Source organism: Hylaeus anthracinus, unplaced genomic scaffold (genome assembly GCF_026225885.1).
Source record: "Hylaeus anthracinus isolate JK02 unplaced genomic scaffold, UHH_iyHylAnth1.0_haploid 11989, whole genome shotgun sequence".
NCBI lineage: Eukaryota > Metazoa > Arthropoda > Insecta > Hymenoptera > Colletidae > Hylaeus > Hylaeus anthracinus.
This window is the reverse complement of record NW_026534337.1, coordinates 17494313-17514262: the sequence shown is the minus strand read 5'-3', so window position 1 is coordinate 17514262 and position 19950 is coordinate 17494313. Positions and strand designations below refer to the sequence as shown.

The 19950-nt window shown below is 35.6% G+C and overlaps 3 protein-coding genes across 10 annotated transcripts; all 3 read right to left on the bottom strand.

The window, feature by feature from the left end:
* Window positions 1-414: 414 nt before the first annotated feature.
* Window positions 415-8189, bottom strand: LOC128888150 (ubinuclein-1). Of its 3 annotated transcripts, none has more exons than XM_054144782.1 (12): window positions 7868-8189; window positions 5795-5914; window positions 5610-5711; window positions 5250-5528; window positions 5020-5176; window positions 4499-4922; window positions 4263-4424; window positions 4107-4187; window positions 3834-3869; window positions 3219-3332; window positions 2957-3136; window positions 415-2753 (listed from the first exon to the last, which is right to left on the bottom strand). In XM_054144782.1, exons 1-12 carry the CDS (start codon window positions 8060-8062, stop codon window positions 1412-1414), a joined length of 3192 nt encoding a protein of 1063 aa, XP_054000757.1. In that variant the 5' UTR covers window positions 8063-8189; the 3' UTR covers window positions 415-1411. The 3 variants fall into 3 exon arrangements, with proteins under 3 accessions (XP_054000757.1, XP_054000760.1, XP_054000758.1); XM_054144785.1 differs by lacking the exon at window positions 7868-8189 and adding an exon at window positions 5993-6144; XM_054144783.1 differs by lacking the exon at window positions 3834-3869.
* Window positions 8190-8556: 367 nt separating this feature from the next.
* On the bottom strand, window positions 8557-13084 carry LOC128888151 (uncharacterized). Of its 4 annotated transcripts, none has more exons than XM_054144787.1 (10): window positions 12764-13070; window positions 12403-12601; window positions 10817-12320; window positions 10683-10744; window positions 10385-10583; window positions 10137-10312; window positions 9714-10072; window positions 9534-9646; window positions 9360-9467; window positions 8557-9142 (listed from the first exon to the last, which is right to left on the bottom strand). In XM_054144787.1, the coding sequence occupies exons 2-10, from the start codon at window positions 12413-12415 to the stop codon at window positions 8848-8850; spliced, it is 2829 nt and encodes a 942-aa protein (XP_054000762.1). In that variant the 5' UTR covers window positions 12416-12601; window positions 12764-13070; the 3' UTR covers window positions 8557-8847. The 4 variants fall into 4 exon arrangements, 3 of the variants coding, with proteins under 3 accessions (XP_054000762.1, XP_054000763.1, XP_054000761.1); XM_054144788.1 differs by having other exon boundaries at window positions 12403-12446; XM_054144786.1 differs by having other exon boundaries at window positions 12403-12435; window positions 12764-13069.
* A 2427-nt stretch (window positions 13085-15511) lies between these two features.
* Window positions 15512-19828, bottom strand: LOC128887689 (neuropeptides capa receptor-like). 3 transcript variants are annotated; one of them, XM_054143869.1, is made up of 7 exons: window positions 19334-19828; window positions 18618-18914; window positions 17419-17509; window positions 17130-17329; window positions 16791-17045; window positions 16313-16640; window positions 15512-16223 (listed from the first exon to the last, which is right to left on the bottom strand). In XM_054143869.1, exons 1-7 carry the CDS (start codon window positions 19362-19364, stop codon window positions 15980-15982), a joined length of 1446 nt encoding a protein of 481 aa, XP_053999844.1. In that variant the 5' UTR covers window positions 19365-19828; the 3' UTR covers window positions 15512-15979. The 3 variants fall into 3 exon arrangements, with proteins under 3 accessions (XP_053999844.1, XP_053999847.1, XP_053999845.1); XM_054143872.1 differs by having other exon boundaries at window positions 19196-19827; XM_054143870.1 differs by having other exon boundaries at window positions 19352-19827.
* Window positions 19829-19950: the final 122 nt, after the last annotated feature.

The window sequence follows — 19950 nt, the reverse complement described above, 5'->3', positions numbered from 1 at the left end:
GAGGCACCTCTACGGTAGCATAGTTGTCAAAGGTAAAGGTAAGAAATATATAGATATTGTAAAAAATATTCAAAACTTATATTTTACGTCGTCTTCGCGGAAATTCTCGGTGCAGAATCATACAAGACGTTTTAATCGTACTCTAAGTATCGTAAAGGGTAAGATGGGAGGGGAGAAGAAGGTATGCGCGGTATATAATACATCACTAATCGTCATCTGTGTTTCAAAAATATCGTAGCTCTTTCTAAATAGTACTTTTACGCACATTCTCTCTTACACTCTGGTTAGTAAAATTGATCGTTCGACCAAGCGGTATATCAAGCTATACAGTTTTGTAATTGTTAAACACAATTTAATAATCGTGGTAATTTTTGTTCGATTGAAAATTCTACACAATTCTAGTAAACGCTAATATACATTAAATACATATTTCACTTTATTTTCCTTCTTGCGTTTATAAATAGCGTAAAGATATACAGTATTTTGCCATTCTACTGCAATTCAACTGTTCTTTCGTTTCAAATAATAAAGTAATCGTTTTATTATTTGCGTATACCGTTCCATGTTGTTCGAGCGAATTAGGAAATGTTCCTCCGACTATGAATTACCGATTTGGAAGGCAATGATTTTAATTTCGAATACACTTTCGAAAAATATAGATAACATCCTTTCTCTGCATTACGTCGTAAAATCATAATTACATACTATTCTTGTGCAAAGGGAACACCGTTACAAACGTTCTTTCTCGCTCGGTAATTCAGGGTGGCCAGGGATTCTATTGGAATCCATTGAAAAAGTAAATGTTTACTAACAGCGATAGCTCGGCCCCTCCCATACCGTGGCAGTATGTTAAAATAAAAGAAGCACTTCGCAATTGCATTCTTCGATCCGTTTACCAGTAATCATTTTTAATTGCTGGTAGACTTGTATGCAAATTATCAAGCAGCGATACGCCGTTAAATAAAAAATGGATCTTCGTAGACCACCCCATTCTCGGCGATGAATGGACGCTAACTTATTTACAAGTGTCTATACGATTAACATACCTCCATAATTTATACTTACTCTGTACACGCGCGTTTTCAAATAACTACAAATGAATTATTATATTTACATAATTTGGCGATTTGTTAAAATACTTAAAAATTGATGCGATACAATACTAACGCGGCACGCTATTTATTAGCTGCCTATAGTTTTGGTCGTCAACGATGACGCGGCTTTTAGTATTGGAAGAAATTCTGATCAGTACTCCACGCTTATCCGTTTCCATGAAAAATAATATAGATTTACTGAAATGTCCGCCTATAGTTCTCTATGAAATTATTATCCGTTCACTGGTTTTTCCTCTCTTTATGCTCGATACATAATTTACGCCTATAGTGCACATAACTCGACAGAGATAATATTATTACCATTGTGATTCCTCTTTAGATTTCAGTTTAACATCCTTTTTATGATATAAACGTGAATATTCGTCTTGATAAGTCGTACACTGCGCATTTGACTTGTTAGATTTCTGCATATTAGTACTAACTGGTGAATTAGTCGGTGAGTACTTCATTTCTTGTAATTCTTGTAATTCTTTTAGCGACCTCATTACCATTTGAACGTCTTGCTCTTGTTCCGTTGGTTGCACTACGTTACTTACAGCTTCATCCAAAATCATTCCAACATCTTTCCGTTTATCTGTTATAACCCTCGGAATTACATCATTGTTAATGATTTGACTCAAATAATTAGTTGCAGCAATTGTCTCTTCATTTTGTCTTTGCTCCTGTTCCTCTTTTGTAAGCGATAGTTGTTGTTGCTGTTGTTGTTGTTGTTGTTGTTGCTGTTGCTGTTGCTGCTGCTGCTGCATAGGCACTACATCTGAATTACTATGCACAACTTGCTTCTCCGATACTTTTTGATCCTTCTTTCTTTTCTTAGCATCGTGTGATTTGTGCTTAACTTCCACGCACCGTTCCCGCTTTTTATCCCTTTTTTCAGTCTTATTAGTCATCTCGACATCTTTGTCCTCTACCTTTTTATCATTTCTGTTTTCGGAATTTTCATGTAGTAACCTATGCTTTAGAGATACAGGTTTTGAATGTTGCGATGTTTGATTTTGTGTAGAATAGTTAGAATGTTGAGATTGCGTACACGAATATAAAGCTTCTTGTCTATGTACGGAATGATGTCCACTTTGAGGCACTTCATTTATATTTGGAAGAACATTCGAAGTTTCAGAATAAGCCGTAATAGAAACTACATCTTTCTTAGTTTCACTCACTTTTGTAGACGACTTGTGGAACTCATTAACTGGAGTAATAGAAAGAGAACTATTAGCCAACTCCATCAAATTAATCTTTTCCACGTGACATTTAGCTGGCTTTTGCGCCATCAATTGAGATGTAGGAACAACAGAAATTTTACCTACAGTAGAATTACTAGTTGCGACTGCCGAATTTTCATATTGTTGCACCGAGTTACAAATTTCTTTATTCTTATCTTTCTGTTTTATGCTGTGTTGCTTTTTCTCGGTACTATCATTTGATTTTGTTGTTCCTTGTTTTATATAATTTGTCGAGTTTTCCGTAATATTTTGAACTTTGGATACATTCGTCGAAGCTTTATCTCTTTCTTGAAAAGAGGTGCTGCTTATGTTTGATGTGTCGATCTTTGCAGCTGAATTGTATACTGCGTTTCCAGAAGAACCAGTGGTATTGCCATTCCCGAGTTCTTTCAATTTCTTCGATTTCTTCTTCGTTCTAAAAACAAATCATGTTACACTTAAGAATAATGTTATTAGAAGAAGGCATCACCCCACTCTCACATTCTCTTTCCTATCTAATTTTACGTACAAGTTTAACGCAAACGTTAAATCGGTCTGACGTCATATAAGAAGTTACACTTCAAAAAAACTAACATAAACTTAAGACTATATTCATATTCAATCAACAGTTCTACTTACGCAGGTTCGCAATCGTTGACGTATTCGAACAAAGTTTCTGCCGTCATGTATCCATTCGGCCATAACGGTAATACTTGTCGAATTAAAAACGATCCAATGAAAGTGTCCATACTCATTTTTCTTGGTCTTAAGACATTGTAACATTGTCTCCTGGCATTTGCAATTTCGTAAACAAGTTTTCTGCGAAACAAAACAAAAACATGATACAACGCTGGGAGATTGTTTTTATTTTATTATATACAATCAGTTCCGAAAAATATACTTTGCTTCCTCGGTCCAAGGGAATCGTTTTTTATGTATTTTTGCCTTATCTGAATTCTCGCTATTGTCTTCATCATCGGAACTTTCAGCATCGACTGGCGACCCTTCCATTTCCCTGAAACGATAATATTAATTATAAATAAATAATTATTATATGACTGTCAAGGCATTATCATTATGACGATGATAAAGAATGATGATTAGCATTTATTGTGATCAATTTCATGATTCAATAAATGTTTTTTTTAAATTCCTTCATAAATGTATACAAGTAATCATTGAATTTAATTCCAGTACATGTAAAACTATTGCTTGACAAAAAAAAACTGATGCTTATGAGAAACTAAACACTGATACTGATGATAAAAAGCCCCGGAATTTTTTCGTCATCTCTATAAGAATAATGGCAAATAAATGAGAAAGAATGGTACTTCATTTTCTACATGTAGGACAATCCAAATTATTTTCATGTATATAAAACATTGAGATAGCAGCAATAAGCATGAATAGAGTATAAGGGGAAGAATAGACAAGATAGACGAAAAGGAAAATAAGGTGAAGAACAACCGGACAGGCGAAAATAGAAAGAGGTTTCCTCTTACGAGGGGCACCTTACCAACAGTACCGGTATATATCCCAGTATAAATGAGGACTAAGAAATAGAAAATTATTGTAAGTTCCCATTCTGCAAAATTATGCAAACAAGTAATTTATGTTATAAATTTACGAAAAATGTTATTTTTAATCAAAATTCGCCATTATAGGTTTCCTTTTTTTTTTTTTTTACTAATACAAGAAAAAAAATGTATATCCTGTGGAATCCAACGAAATCAATATCAAATAACAGTCATTCGTGAATAACGAAACAAATATTTTGATAAATACTTACTTTCCGTCAGCGACCTTTTGACATTCATCAAGATACTTGCACATCACAGATGGCATTATTTTATTGATAACTTCTTTTAACCTGCAACAATGTGATATTAATTATTAGATGATTATAAAAATGTATTGAAAATAAATCTGTAAATATATGTGAGACCTTTGTATAAGATCCCTGATATTATAGTCAAGATCCTGTACATATAATTTCTTTGCTCTATTCTGAAGAGCCATTTTACTAGATGGTAAGAATCGTGCTAAATGACCGTATGTTTCTGACCTCAGACTTGGGGAAGAAAGCATCCTCAATCTTTTCTCTAAACTGAATTAGAAAGATTAACGTTAATTATTTATCTTGTGTTGACTATGAAATATTGTAAAACAGTTGTTGTTTACCTAAACAATAATCCATTAACCGCTGTGTCGAAAAATTTAGTCTTTCCTTCTTTACTATTTTCGGCATGTGCTTTCAATTCGTTAACTATTTCTACAACATTTTCTGGAAGCGAATCAGGCAAAGGTGCTCCTTCTTTCTCAATATCGTCACATTCAGATTCTGTACCTATACATCTGGATTTGCCAGAATCTGTAGTGTCTCTACTCGATTCATCTTCAACCCTCGCAGCATTAACTACACTTTCTATTGCATCGTCGATGTGCAATATAGACTTTTTTACCTCTAATTTCTTTCTACCAAAACCATTACTGTTGGCTGTCTTCTTTTCAAACTTTTTTATATCAAACTTTTTATCCGATGTACTTTTATTTTTTTGTGTATCCGTTTTATCAGATTTTTTCTTGTCTTCTTGATCCTCTGAAACTAATATTTAAAAATCTTTTAGAACTGTTTTATGTTACTATTATAAATGTATTATAATTATTGTAAAACTTTGTCTTATTATATTTAGATGGACCACCTTCGGCATCCGTAGTTTCTCCCTTCTCTTTCTGTCTGTTCAAGGTATCTCCATCTTGTTGAGAATTTTGTTGATCTTGTAAATTTTGCTGTTTTTTTTTCTTTTTGATAATATTTTCAGGCGGTTTGTTTACTCCATTTTCATCTACTTTTACTTTCTGTGAAAAGTAATAATGTTTTTAGTTTAAACCAACAATGAAGTAGAGAACATTGTATTATAACTTTGGTTACTTTTCTTGGTTGATCACCGGTAATATCCTCGGTTTCGTCTTCATCCGTTGTGCTATGAACTCTTTTTTCTGTTCTTTTAGGGCTGTCCACATCCTCTGTATCGTCTTCGCTACTTTCGCTACTTTCGTCGTCGTTACTATTGTTATTGTTGTTGTTATTGTTGTTATTATTATTGTGAACCAATACATGACGATCGGCTGTCCTAAATTCAAGCGCTCCACAGTTAATATAAAAACCGCCGTGTGCTGTAGTCACCTCTTCCGGTACAAGTTCATCGTACTACAATAATAAAAAGTTATACACGGAACTACGGAAAAACTGCGACAGTTGTATTCAATAATAATATGTTGTCCTACTTACAGCATCTGTATTATCGATGAAAGAATCATTCTCATCGTATCCAGCTCCCAAATCCACGTAATCGTCGTATTTATGCCTTTTCCTTCCCGTAGTAGACGTTCCCTATAATAAACAATTGTAGAGCGAATAAATTTTCGTAAATACGTTTTTGATTTTATAGTTTCAACAACTTATGTTTTACGTACGTATTTTGCTTCGAATCGTCTTGCCATATCTCGAAGTTTATCATCGTCGTCATCGTCGTCGAATGACAATCCGTTAGTTGCATTTTCTTCACCTCGCTTTAGTTCCTTCCTATGTTTTTTCTGTAAAGTAACATTATCGATTTGTATCGAGATCGAGAACAACAATAACGATATCGTTTGTAATTGTTACCTACTAACCCACAACGAATTTCAGTGCGCTTTAACACCGACAAGTACTTTCACTATTTAATCAAAAATTCAGAGATAGTTGACGTGTCGCGCGCACGCACGCACGCACGAAATTCATCGACTACGTACGCAATTTTCCGATTAATTAAACTGAAATATCACGCATTCGGAACGAAACGATAACGTAAAAAGTATTTATTATACTATACATGAAAGGTTTCATGTAAAATAATCGTGCATAAATTCAAACATTTCTTCGAATATTTTGCAATATATTTATAAAGAAATACGTAAAGAAAAGTAAAACTCGTTCAAAAAAGAACACAAGTTGTCCATTGATACCAGGAGCATGTACCAACACAACACCAATATGTACTACATACACAAGGAGCATGCATAGATCTAACTCTTCCCTCGGAAACGCGTAACTTCTTCGTGTCTCCTGCTCCCCTAATGTCGGAAACGCTACGACCGACTGATTGATCCCGAACACTCTTCAGTGTTATAAACAAAACTAAAAAAATTAATTAATTAAAATAACTTGTTTATAAATAAATGTGTTCGGCATTAAAGTGTTGCAATAAAAACTAGAAAAGCACAGTTTAAATCAAGGCTGAAAATTACAAGAAAAATTGTTTTTATATTTAAGTTGCAATGACAAAAAAGAAATATAATCATGAAAAGAAACGATATTATACCGTATCGATATGTTACATTAATTACGTTGAACCGTAATGTATTAAAAAATAAAACTAATTGATTTTTCATTGAAATGGAAAAATACATTAAAAGCGCTTTAATTAACTGTATAAGAGAATAGAATAGGAACAGTAATTATCATTTCGAGGATTGTACTCGTACATTTCGTTCGATTGCAAATAAATTAATTTATTTGAAATAATAAAGATGTTGTCATTTAAATGAATAAATAGCATAAGAAAATATAAAACAACGTAATCGGACATTGCTCTAAACTCTAAATATACGATAGAAGTTCAGCACAGTATCTACATGTAAAGCGTTACATAGCCGTCGATGAGCGCGATTTCATTTTCAATGCATCGATTGCAAAATTAACACAAAGATTTTCTGCCGTGCACACACATAAAATCATTGCGATAAGATACGTGTAAAGTTATGACACGTACATTTTATAATAATAAAAGTAACGAAGCTTTGCAAACAGTTGAAATGAAAATCATATACCAAGCGAACGCGCTCAAATAACAGTCACGTCGTTCGTAGAGAATTCGCAATGGCCCAATTGTATTGTCTTGTAACAGAACAGCATTCACAATTCCATATCTGTTTTATTCGTGGTAAAGAATGATCGTCGTGAAAACGATTGTTAAACATTGGTCAGTAATCGGTAATCAAATCAGGTTTCAAAGAAAACTTCTAACAGACGGTGTCTTGTGTAAGCATACGTTGACACAGACATACACCACACCACACCACACCGGCAACGGGAACGGCAACGGCAACGCATTGTGACGTTTCTATTCGATGGCTTCGAATTGATCACACCTTTTTCTGCCAGTCTATAGAAGAACCAACGATATAGAGATCCTGGCCGATACGCGAATAAGAAAACCATACATATGAGCGAGATACCCGAAAGGTAATCGCACGGTAATCGCAAACATGACAATTCAGCTAAGCAGAGCGCACGAGTTCCCCTCGTTTCATGCATTACGAAAATGGTCGATCCCATTGAAATTTTTGCAGTTTCTTGTCAAAGTGTGCAACCAAAGGAAAATCGTAGCCAGTGTTTGGCTTGATTAACGAGATGTTTTGAGGAAACGTGACCGTATGGATGGAGACTTCGTGGTTGTTTTTCTTTTGGTATACTTGTGTATTAACGAGTGAAAGGAAGAAACTGACCTCGGCTGCTTTGAGGAGCTGTGCATAGTTGAACTCAGGACATGCCTTCTCGTTCGACTCTGGCAGGGTGAGTGTGAAACGGAAGGAGGGCGCGAGCTGTTTGCCCTTTTCCCCCTTTTTCTCTTTCTTCGTAACGTAGCCCAAGGACTCCGGAAACTCCAAGGTCTGCAAAGGTACCCGTTTAGCTTCTGACATTCCTACATTTGCACCGAACTCAACGTGGATCACGGAAACACTGCGAACACTGCGGTAACAACATGGTCCTTTCTCTTAAACACCGCACCGACACCACCACTCGCACGTCGCCATCTTCGGCTCGACTGTTTTTAGAGTGCGCTGTTGATGCCGCCGCCGCCGCCACACCGTCAATTTCACGCATGCGTCTGATAATGCAAATAATCTCAAGTTCCGTTTACATTTACATCTTACATTTTAGATTTTACATTGAAAACCCGATATTTTATATGGAAACAAGCTTAATTATTCCAATAAATAATTCAATATTACAGATATGTCCAACCACAATATAACTTTATCGTTATATTGCGTTTTATACGAAAGTGTATTTTAACGATGCATCGCAGTTACGATCAATTATTCGATTATACCATGGTAATAGTATCTTTCACAATTTTATTATCCAGATTAGTCGATTCAATTTTAATTAAAGTTAAAAGATAACAACTCGATTCGCACGCATATCATTTATTATATATCGCTTTAATACGATCTTTACAAGTTGTAATTCTGTCTGAGAAAGGTTATGTACCCTTCTACAATAAACTTATAATAACCTCATGTCTGTAAATAATAAAAATTCATTCTAAAACTTACATTTCCATGCCTGCAATGCTAAGCTCTGGTCAGTTTTACAAGTCGCAAAATGTTTACCTAAATAACCAATTATGTTAAAAATATAAAATACACGTATAACAAGCATTTTTAAAGAATGCTCGATCCGAATTCTTAATTCGGTTAATTTAACCGAGAATATCGGGATCATTTTCAACATTTCTCTCTTTATTGGCAATTTTAATCGATGAAAATTGCTGACCTAAAATCTTCATCACTTCCGCATGCCTTACGTTATGTTCTTTCTTCACAACGTTATAATTTTCTTTGACGTAAAGTGCAAATCCAGCAACTTCTCTTTTGGGTGTCTGCACTTGTACAGTTCCCGATTTCGTCGTTTTATTTATTAATAATTCAAATTTTCCATAACAATGGCCACATCGTTTTCTTTCGGTGTCCAAAGATTTAGAATGTCTACCGATGCTGAAACAAAATTTACATCGTGTATTAACAAGTACGTAGATAATAGTTATAAGAATAGCTTGGTTGTTTCAAATAAATAAATTCATAAGTATGCTAATTTTTAGAATAACATCTAAAGCGTACAGACAAAGACCAAAATAGAAAATTTGTAAACTTACAAATTTAAATCTATAGACAATTTAATTACACGTTACCAATTTTATGCAAAACATTTTACCTGTACCCACAGCTTATACATCTGTACGTGAACTTTGTATTAATTTTATAGTCGTGACATCTCCGTATCGGTGGTAATTCGGGAAATGTCTTCATAGCTTTATTGGCCCTAAAATACCATCGAAATGTTATTTAATAAACATGAGAATAGGAAATAATATTAATGTAATTGTACCATCCTGTCCAAAATGGACCATGACCATCTGAAACATCATTTATCAACCAAGCTGCTGCATGACACATTTCATGAATTAAAGTGTCCCGAAGTCTGTCTGGAGTATCCAAAACCTGTATAAGAAATTAAGATTTTAATTTATATTTTATATATCATTTATTTTAAATAAATAAAACTCGCCTTTGTTGCCAAGACTATTCTTGAAGATTTTACGATACCTCCGAGTTTTTTCGCAGATTTCTTATTATAACAAAAACCTGCGCTTCCTCTCATACGGACGTTCCACTCGATTAACATATTTTCTGGTAATCTTTTATCGAATATTTTTTCATTGTATAGTTTATATAAATGATTGGACAGATTTTCTTTATTATTCTTATAATTTATCCTGTATTTTTTGGCATCTGGATGTGCATTAGTAAGGGGAACATTTTCAGATAAAGATGCCAGAAAGGTATTATGTTTCTCATATTTTTGGTTGTCGGATGGTTTAACTGCATTATTTGTCTTAGATATTTGTCGAGGAATTTTAATAGGATCTATAAAGATATATATTTACAGTCTTAAGACATTACTTACATAATTTAACGACATGTACAGTACCTTTCCTAGCTGTGGGTTTCGGTGATACTTGATCGCCAGGATCGAATTCGCTAGTACTCGAATTTTCACTTTCATCGTCGTTAAATAATAATTTTTTTCTTCTTACATCACGAATATCATTACCGGTACTATTGTCATCTTCGTTCTCAGTATCGGTATCGCATATCGCGATAGCTCTACAAAATGGACCGCAACAATAACTAAGAAATTCCTTGTACTTGTAAATGTTTTAAAGAGATATTCCTTACCTTTGTACAATCGATGGAACTGTTCGTTTGAGTTTAACACTAGCTGTTGATACTCTTGGATTTGTTAATGCAGTATAATACAAACTTTCGTTTCCACTTTCCGATGACGTTTCATCATTAATAAAGCTATCTCGTTGCTTAGTATTTTTTCGTGCGGTCTTCTTCGTTGAACTTTTTTGTACTCGTAAATCTTTCAAGGCTGGATAAAATTACATATATTTATACTAGTCCATTTAGCATATATGTATATAGGACATTATGCGATCATCGTAACACAGTTTATAACGTAACAACTTACACGTATCGCTATTGTCATTGTCCGAATCCATTGCATAGATTTTTCCTTTGTTTGTCCTTCTTCTGTAACAAGTACATTTGAATTGCAGTATTTTATCATAAATTATAAAATAATAAACAATATTTGCAATTTACCTCTCAGTTTGAACAGCTCTGTTCCTTGTTGTTATTATTTGCTTCCGTGGTTCAGATTTTGGAAACAATACATCTGCTTTTTCTCGCCAAGATTTACCATATAACTTATCTAATATATCTGCACACTCCATAACATTTACACTTTGTGGTGTATGTATCGTAGAATTTGAAGACATATTATCAGCGCAATTATCTTTCGATACAATTTTTCGAGGTACATTAATTTTCGAACGTGGTGTACACTCGTACAATGTAATTTGTCGTTGTACCGTAGGTGTAACTATTTTATTACAATCTTGATTTATTATTTTTTCACTCGCAATCGTAGAATATATTTTCCCTCTATTATTTGGAGTTTCATAATTCATTTCTAGTCTTTCTAAACTGCTATTTCCAGAACTTATATCATCTTTATTAGTGGCAGGAACAATATCAAAAGAATTATCACTTTTTGAATCGGATGAATTTGTCATGAGCCATTTTGAAATTTGTTTCTTTTTTCTTTCCGATAATTCGGTGTACATTGTTCCCCTGTCTTTATGTGTATTTATATATGGTGTATCTAAAAATCTACTAACGTGATTTCTATAAAAATTTGTTGAATTTATCTGAGATCCTTGAATAATATCACTCTCAGAGTTTGCTATACTCTCGTCAATAATCGTATTCATTGTTTCTAAATTATCTTTAGGTGAAATAGCTGGATGTATACCATTGTCTATACTTTCGTCAATTACAGTGTTATTCTCTCTCTTTCTTGATTTGTACACTACTCTTGTTGACTTAATATTTTTCATAATGTCTAGAGTATTTTTGGGTGTAAGCTTCTTCTCAAAGTCGTTATTTTTCTTGTTAGTATCGTGCAAGACTTTACCAGCTAGGTTAATAGTTTTAAAACTTTTATATTTGCTAGTACCACCAGTAGAGTTTGATAACAAATTTTGTTGATTTGTTGTACAACTATGAAACTGAGTATTTGTTTTTGATATAATATCGATATTGTTTTCTGGGGTAAAACAGAAAGAATTATTGTCAGATGTAACGGAACATGGAATATATCTTTTGCTTTGTTCGCTACTGTTGGATGAAGTATCGTCGGATGTAAATAATGCACTATTTTTATTCACATTTCTATTATTCCAATCTAGAAAAGTTTCTTTATTCTTATGCCATGCTTGAAACGGTCTTTCCTCTTGAGCATCCGAAGAATCAGAAGAATCCACAATGCAGACTTGTTTGTTTTTAATAAAGCGTCTGTTTAATTTAAATTCAGGTGAACGTCTAGGACTGGAACATGTAGAACTGGAGTCACTTATCACTATCACGTCCTTCTCGTTGTTTGTATCGGATGTAAGGGAGTCTTGCGATAATCTTAAACAAAAGTTTTGAGACTCCCTTACAAATTCTTCCATTTTATTATCGCAAGCCATTTGTATATCGTCAAGTTTTGTATACTTTTTCTTCTCTTGTACTTTTCCTTCTACATTATAAAATAATTTATTTTCTGTAAGAATAGATTTAGAATTAAAATAAACACTGTACGAAACAAAAATTTAGATAAAAACTAATGTTTCCAGTTTACTTACCACGTTTAGACATTCTCAGTAAACGAGCAGTCCCTAAAACAAAGCTGCAAGTTATAGTAATTTATCTTATATATACATCATGCATCAAATTAAGCGATATAAACTCCACATTAATTCCGGAAACAATAACATGTTGTTTAAATACGTTTCGTCAATTACGATACGTAAGTACACTTTCTTTTCACAAGCAGGAATAAATCTTGAAATAGATCGAAGTGAAGAATGTAAACATAAACATAATATACATAATCAAAACATAACGAAACATAATAAGAAATTAACGAAAATGAAAAGACATGATAATCAAACATTCTGTTTAATATCTGTATATAATATACAAGATGAAAATGTGTCAAGATACCTTTTTTGGCGGATAATCGTATAAAAACTATCACTTGAGAATAAGTATCACAAAGCCAGTAGCATTCAAACGTTCAGTTCAATCGGTCCGTTAGTATGCGAATCAGTGCAGCCAACCGTTAATCTATAATTTACCAACGCATTGGATCACTATAGCCATAGCGCGGTTTACGAATTTTTCCACGGTGAACAACTGTTGAAATTTGCAAACTATTTTACGTACTAACTATTTTTGCTTAGGATGTATTGCGAGGTATTAATAAGTACACATGTTACTTGATGCGTAACGTATCAGATATATTTTTTGTTTCTAATACCGAGTTACAGAAGACACATTTACATTGCATATATGTAGAAACGCTTTGTCTAACCGTACCGATTCCTTTAGAGTTTAGAAGATAGAAAATAAGTATAAATTAACCGTGGCATGTGCGATCGTTCGTTTGTAGTTTTCTGCTTCAAAAGTATCGAAACAGTTGAATAATCCATTACACGCATAGGTAATTTTTGATTCGCTCCCCATTGCCAAGGAATATATTGATAGTGAATTTAAACAAGGCAACAGTTTGACTTGCTTTCGAAAGCAACAATCGTGTTTTCCGTCGAGGGGTTTTCTTGCAAAGTTGTATGAAAAAATCATTCGGTATATTACACCAAACGGCATTCTACCTCGTAAGTATGTTTTTTCTCTTTACTTCCAGGTGCAAATATCTCGCGATTCTCACTTGTCGATGTTACTTGTATCATATGTATTCCGAAAGCGAGGAGCAGACTCGATAGCGATAGTGCTCCGGTTGGCAAACGGTGGACAATTGACGTTTCTCGAGTCTCGAGTTCGCTTGCTTTTCATCTCCGCGCCCATCCACTACGCATCCAACCCTCAACTGTGTATTCCCCGCATACACGACGGGAATACACACGACAAGTAAAACCGTCCAATTCACGCGCAAACGTGTCTATGTATACCAAAAAATCGAAAATATACCTAACTACCAACAGAATCTAATCTATCGAAACAGAAATCGTATATTACAGCCATATCAAGCCGTCTTCGTATCCGAGCAAGTAGAAAGTATTCGAGACGAGTCGTTAAACGTTAAACAAATCCATCAACAAACTAATCTCTGTTTCAAACCTGTTTATGTTTATCGTTCATCGATGCGCTGCCAACCAACAAATGCATCACCTGTTTTCTCGGCGTCGGTCGACGACGACGGGTCAAGCTTTTCTGCGATAGATATTCGGCTATTTTCTCACGTTTATACAAAGTAAACTCGATAGCTTCCATCGGCAAATGTGTCTGATAGAAATAGCAAGGTGAAAGATCCTCTTCGACCTCGGAAGGGAATGCCATTGGCTCGGCGTACCCGTCGAGGATTAAAATCATCGTGCCAAGAATAAAAATGTAGAGGAGGAACTGAAAAACATTTCGTATTTCACGGTACAGCCGCGTTATATTTTTCGGATAGTTTGAAAATTAGAAAAACGGTAACTGAAAATTCTCTCGAATTTCATACGGAGTAAAACATTATGATATTATGAAAATCTGAAACGTTCAAGTGCAAAAGCGATCGATTTGCTACCGATGACTTTTACAATCGCAGAAATTGATAAAATGCATTACTACCACAAGGTTGATTTATTCATTAAATTCGTTGTTTAGTAAATAACGAGTAATAAGATCGCGCGACGAGTGAACGTGGACAAAAACGGATACTTTGAGCGCGAGGAATAATCGTATTTTCGACGTTTTCGTTCAATTACAGCTTACATTTTACCTTGGACGTCTTCCGACCGAGCACCGACATAATACAATTACGTTTCTTCGTTTTTGTCCTTATTCAGTCTACAAGGAAGCTTTTAGAAGTTAAGCATTGGATTAGAAAACGTTGCGTCTGAAAAAGAAAGAGGAAAATCAATAGGACCGCGCAATCCAGAGAACGTAACTGAATCTATCGGTATTATCGTTATCCGAGAAACGGATATTACATATTACCCATTGCAATGATTTCTCTCCTGTTAATTGGGCAAAAATCGATCGAAGGATACATTGATACACCGACGAGAAAGACTGGATCGCTACAAAGGTAATCAATTCTGCGATACAATATAATGATTTCGAGAGAATAAACGCTATCATCTTCGCTTTCTTCAGATGCTTTTCTCAACATCTTTTTTCACAACGATAGAATATCGGGCAATATTATTAGACGGAAACACTGATTTAGGTTACACTTTTCATTTTGACGACTCGAACAAAGACAAACCGTTGCTCGTGTTACTCTTTGAATCTACATACTCATTTGTTATGTCTAGAAATAAACAGAAAGAAAACTTGATAAACTTGAAACTTATTAATACTACTTTCGTCATTCTATTAGCTCGAAAATTAACAAACACACACTGTGCGAATCTGAATTACTTCTGTTGTCAATCTTCGACTTTGCGTACCATCACAGTTTCGGTATCGTCACGGACATGACTGTATGTGTGTTGTTCCACTTTAATCAAATTTATTACAAACTTGGATCTTACCGTCAATTGAAACTCCAACTTCCACTCGAACTAATTGCAATCGACTTCTCGATAAAAAAGATTCTTCGAAAATTTCGCTAATTGTAAGAATTAGAATTGTAAAATTCTTATATATCCACCGTTTACAGTTTCTGACCAAATTTTAAACGCGTTATCTATTTTTAACCCTGACAGGTGTGACGCGACGAAAGCTTTTACTAAAAAAAAATCGAACTTACTTAAACAATCGATCTCCTTTATTTTGTACAGATATTCTACAAAAATAATATTCTCGAATGCCTCGAACTTTACCATATTCGTGCAGTACCTAACTACCGTACACATATACTATACATATAAATACATAGTATACATATACATACGTAGTCGTGAAACTTTACACGAGATGCAACGTGATCGAGTAAAATAACGTGTATAAAAATGACCGCCGAATAAGCTAATTAACTAATGGAAGTTCGAAACGTTTTTCGGTATATCAACGAAACCTTCATTAATTACACGAAACATTACTATCTAGTAAGATTGGATAAATATTTACTTAAAAATGATACGACTAGTGCGATAGATTGTCAAAGAATAAATAACGATACGATCGATTAATTTACAGCTATTATTTACAAGTATCGTGTAACGAACATCGGTTAAATAATTTTAATTGGTGAAAATGTACAGTTTGAGTAGATCATAAAATACTACTAGTCGTAGATACGGGTTCGTTCGTATTCCTTTCAAATGTGGAAGATGTGTTGGTCGTTTGTTCCGGTGCGATGGAGTGCATTCGATCGAGAAGAGGTCTGGACGTGGAGTCTACTTTCTTCAACGCGTAAGATTTACGAGGAACGTTATCGTTCGTGTTCCCGTCTTTGCTCACATTGTCTCTGCTTGCGGTGAATCGAAACATTTCTTTCGCTTGACTGATGGTATACCTAAACAAAATTTATGTAAATGTCGTCAATGTTCGAGATATATGGTATAACGTATTATACGTATGTATCATTTGTTTAATGTTTACAACCTCACGGAACGTTGAAAATTTGTGCTACGCGACTTTCCGTTGGGATGGTTTTCGCGTATCTGCGACCGTCTAGTGGTCCAGCTCCTCCCGGTTGTTTTCCTCCTTGTCTTACAGCAAAGCATTTGTCTGAATGCATGCCGATACTTTGCGCTCATTAAATTATATAAAATAGGATTGACTGTTGTACTGAAGTAATAGAGACATCCGCTCAGAATGTACAGCCACTCGTTCAAGTCGGGATAATAATCGGACTCTTGAGCGTAAACGTAAAGCAAGCGTTGCGCGTGAAACGGAGCCCAGCAAACGAAGAACAAAATAACTACGGCGCCTGCAATCATCGATCGTTAGACGTTTCACTCGCGCAACGTACAACGTACGCTATTAGGATTATCTACTACATTTCCGTATGTATAAGAATGATAGGACTGAAAAAAAAGAAAAGAAAAGAAAATAACAACGGCAAACAGTTGGATCTTACTCAACATTCTGATAACGGACTTTCGGGATTGCATCTGTCTCGAGTCTCCATGAATCGCGCCGCCGTGCGCTACCGAATGCAGCGTGTCCCGTGTACTGTTTCTTATCTTCCAACCTATCCTTGAGTAGACCACCAAAATCACCAGCATTGGTATAAAAAAAAATATGATACTGCTCAGCTCGTAGAGGGGAAAGTTGGGCATGTACGGTAGGAGCATCGCACAAATCGCCGAATCGGCCGAATAATTGTCCGAACCTGAATAATTTCATATTAATAGATGGACGTGTAACTATAACTGTAATTGACACGAGAAGAGTGCAATGGAATCGGTTGGTTAACCTGGCGGGTACTCGACCAAGTTGACTTTCGTGTAAATCGCGAACGGTATCGCGGAAACTAGCGCTATCGACCACGCAGCCAAGATGAAACGTATCGGTCGTTTAAGACCGCTTATCGCGTAAACGCGAAGCGGATGACAAATGGCCAAATATCTTTCCATGGAGAAGGCCACTATAGTGAGGACCGACACGTACGACGACCTACCGAACAGATGCAACGAATGTTGTTCATTTGAAGGAGTATGCTGCGATCGACTAGAAATTAACAGATGAATTACGTGATTCCTTACATTTCTGATACGTATGCTCTTATCTTGCAAAGCCCGACTCCTAAAGCCCACGGATACTGTTGCCAGAACACGCTCAGCTCGTTCGGCAATCCTAAAAGTGGTTCAACACATTTCGATAACGATCGATCGATTGTGATAACGACCGATCGAGGATATATTTTTTTTTCTTTTTTTTTTTTTTTCTTTACGATCACGTTGACGGGCAAACTACATTTTTACCGTGTATCGTTATCTGTGATTTATTTCCGTGTAATCGTGCAATCAACCACGTCAAACGTCCGCACCAGGACACGCAATGACTAAGACCCGCGCTAGTATCACCGCGGTACGCAAACTCGTTTTCCCGAAAGTAGATTTATGACCGATTCAAGCTCGGTAAGTAATTAACAAACTCCAAACTTTATCGCGCACTCGAAATACAAAAAGTATGCGGAAAATGAACATTTCAATTAATTTCCTTTAATGTACGAAGCAATTTGAAACAGACTAGTAGGTATCAACTTTTCCTAACTAGTATTATCAACCAATTATTTATCCGAGTAAAGTATTTTTCTTATGTAATAAGAATACTCTTGTTTTTTCCTTCCTTTTTTTCTTTCTGTGTTGTTTAGATGGGACCGAAAACTCCATTTTGTCTCGAGCTTCGCGGAGATACGATGCACGGCCACTGAATTTCCACTTTGCCATTCGGAACTTTTTCACGGAAACAAAACCGTTGACTTGATCGAGTTTTGAAGTTTATATAAACATTCGCGACGCGTTTCAACGAATTTCTCTCGGACAATGTAACTTTGCGGAAAACTGTTCAAGTTTTGATCAAATTCGCGTACACATTTCTCTTGATCTACGAACAGAATACGTTCCACCAAGATAGAAAATCCGGCGGATTTGCAGGGAAAAAAAGAAGAAGAAGAAGAAGAAGAAAAATATTAGATATTAAAAATATATAAATGAAAAAACGATAAAATGAATGAAAATGTCTCGTATTTCGCATACCATTAATGTGTAACGCGCGATGACATTCTATTGTAGTAAAGGTTTACAGTGTTTGTATAGTAGAGTAGACGAGACAGGTATCGGTATATGTAGAGAAATCGTATACGAAAGAAAGCACAAAGAAAGGTATCAGGATAAAGACCGTTTCAACGAGAATGTACATACCATGTACTACATACTACATAGTACACGTACACACTCACCCAGCACGAGTAGAGTAAGATCGGATATAGCCAGACTGAACAAGTAGTAATTGGTGGCGGTTTGCATCGATGGATTTCTGATGATGACGGTGCACGTGGTGACGTTCCCGAAAATCCCAGTGACGAATATCACCACATAAACTATCGTGAGGGGTATTACCATCCTCATGGGAAGATATTTGGGCCCGAGTACCTTGGTTAAGTACTCGGTTTCCGACAGATTTCTCAGGTCCCAATTCTTCCAGAAATCGTGCAAATCGCTCGTATCTTCGTTGGATGTTTCCATATCGATTATTCCTATGAAAAACAAATAATTCTCTCTCTACGTCGGACGAGTTTTCCCGATCAAGTTGAAAATTTGTTGATAGACAGATGTTGAATCAGTCTAGGAAGAACAGTTCGAGCGAGTCTGTCAACCATTTATTTTAACAATCTTTATTCGTATCTGCAGAAATAATTATCGCGGGTAAACAAAGCATTCCGTCGTGACTAGATAGCTTGTAGTCGAGTCAACAGATTGCGGTCCACGATCGTCGATCGTCAATGGGTCAATAATTGATGCTTCTACGTGAAATTACTTTGCTTCGATAAGGGAAAAGTGGGTTCGATTCAATCTTTCATTCCAGCTTGAAACGAAGCTCCCGCCTTGCCCTCGAAACGATTCAATCTGCCATTCGGACGTAAAATTAGACGTTAACTCCGTTACAGAGCCACACTTTTGTTTGATACTCCACCAAAGATTTCCATTTGTCTTCTCCGAGGTACGCATCATCTTGTCATCCTCGAATCGATTCCCGAACCGTAAATTATACTTTTCTTTCTTTTCTATCCGATTCTGTACAATGCACGATGGCAAACAACAGAGAAACGTGTCACCAACTATCTAATTGATTAAACTCGATAAAACACTCGCGGAAAATATCACGAATTTGACGTGACGAGGGCCGTTTATGTGTCGAAGGGAACACGTGCGTTAACAACAATCACGTGACACTGAAACCGAGGACAATAGAATAGAATAGAATAAAATTCGATCTTATTATAAGAGCATTGCACGTGGTAACGGATCGAAAAGCGACTGATTTTCGAACGTGTCGGTCGATCTCGTCGACACCAAAATAAATAAACGGAACGAAGGAGAAGAGGATGAAACTGTCGGTGTCGGGAGAGTGACTGGCATACACCGCCGCGACTAAACGTAGGATTCTTAGCGATACCATCCAACACCTTCGCCCGTCGTAACAACAGCCTCATCATCCTCCTCCTTCTCATTTCGCTGATAAGAAAATCGGTCTAATATACCGTTCAATCGTAGTAGGATTCCCGGTACATT